Source organism: Sporobolomyces salmoneus (genome assembly GCF_050403485.1).
Source record: "Sporobolomyces salmoneus JCM6883 DNA, S_salmoneus_JCM6883_v1_ctg256, whole genome shotgun sequence".
In the NCBI taxonomy this organism is placed as follows: Eukaryota; Fungi; Basidiomycota; class Microbotryomycetes; order Sporidiobolales; family Sporidiobolaceae; genus Sporobolomyces; species Sporobolomyces salmoneus.
The window spans coordinates 1-531 of NW_027480907.1; the positions used below are offsets into that span (position 1 = coordinate 1).

A 531-nucleotide genomic window follows, 5' to 3' on the forward strand; every position below is an offset into this window, starting at 1 on the left:
AATTCCTCGAATCGTTCGTCGGACATCCTTACTTTTCTCGAGTCGAAGGAGAAAAGGACTCGAACGGTTTCGACAAATTCGAGGTCAATCAACCACTCCTCGACGCTGATCTCAAACTCGTCAACAAATTCTACGAAACGATTCTTCCTAAGCTCACGCCTTCGTCCCGCGTCTCTCACCTTCGAAACTTGAAAGCCGAGATTATCACGCTTCGTTTTCGAACCCACCAACATGGAGCTCTTATCCCTCACTCGTATCACGTAACTCCGACAGGCGTTCAGATCGAGTACATGGATCCTCGCTATTGTGCTCAACTACCGACAAGCTGTAAGTCTCATTTTCGCTGAAACCGTTTGTTTCCCGAAATTGTTCGCTCACTCGTTTCTGCCGCTTCTTGCAGTCGAGGATACCGACTTGGATCTCTCATATATCGATATCGTCGAGGAGAGCGTTTGGAAGGTTAAACCTTATGCAGCTTGGAAACGAGACGCCATCAAGGAGGTCGTCAAGACGAGAACTTGGAAAGGTGAA

General features: G+C 47.8%; 1 protein-coding gene across 1 annotated transcript; it reads left to right on the top strand.

Moving 5' to 3' along the window:
- On the top strand, positions 1 to 531 carry JCM6883_003157 (uncharacterized protein; the record flags this gene model as incomplete). Its single annotated transcript, XM_076635773.1, has 2 exons — positions 1 to 327; positions 401 to 531. Coding segments are annotated over 2 exons (458 nt in total), but the record flags the coding sequence as incomplete, so codon positions are not given.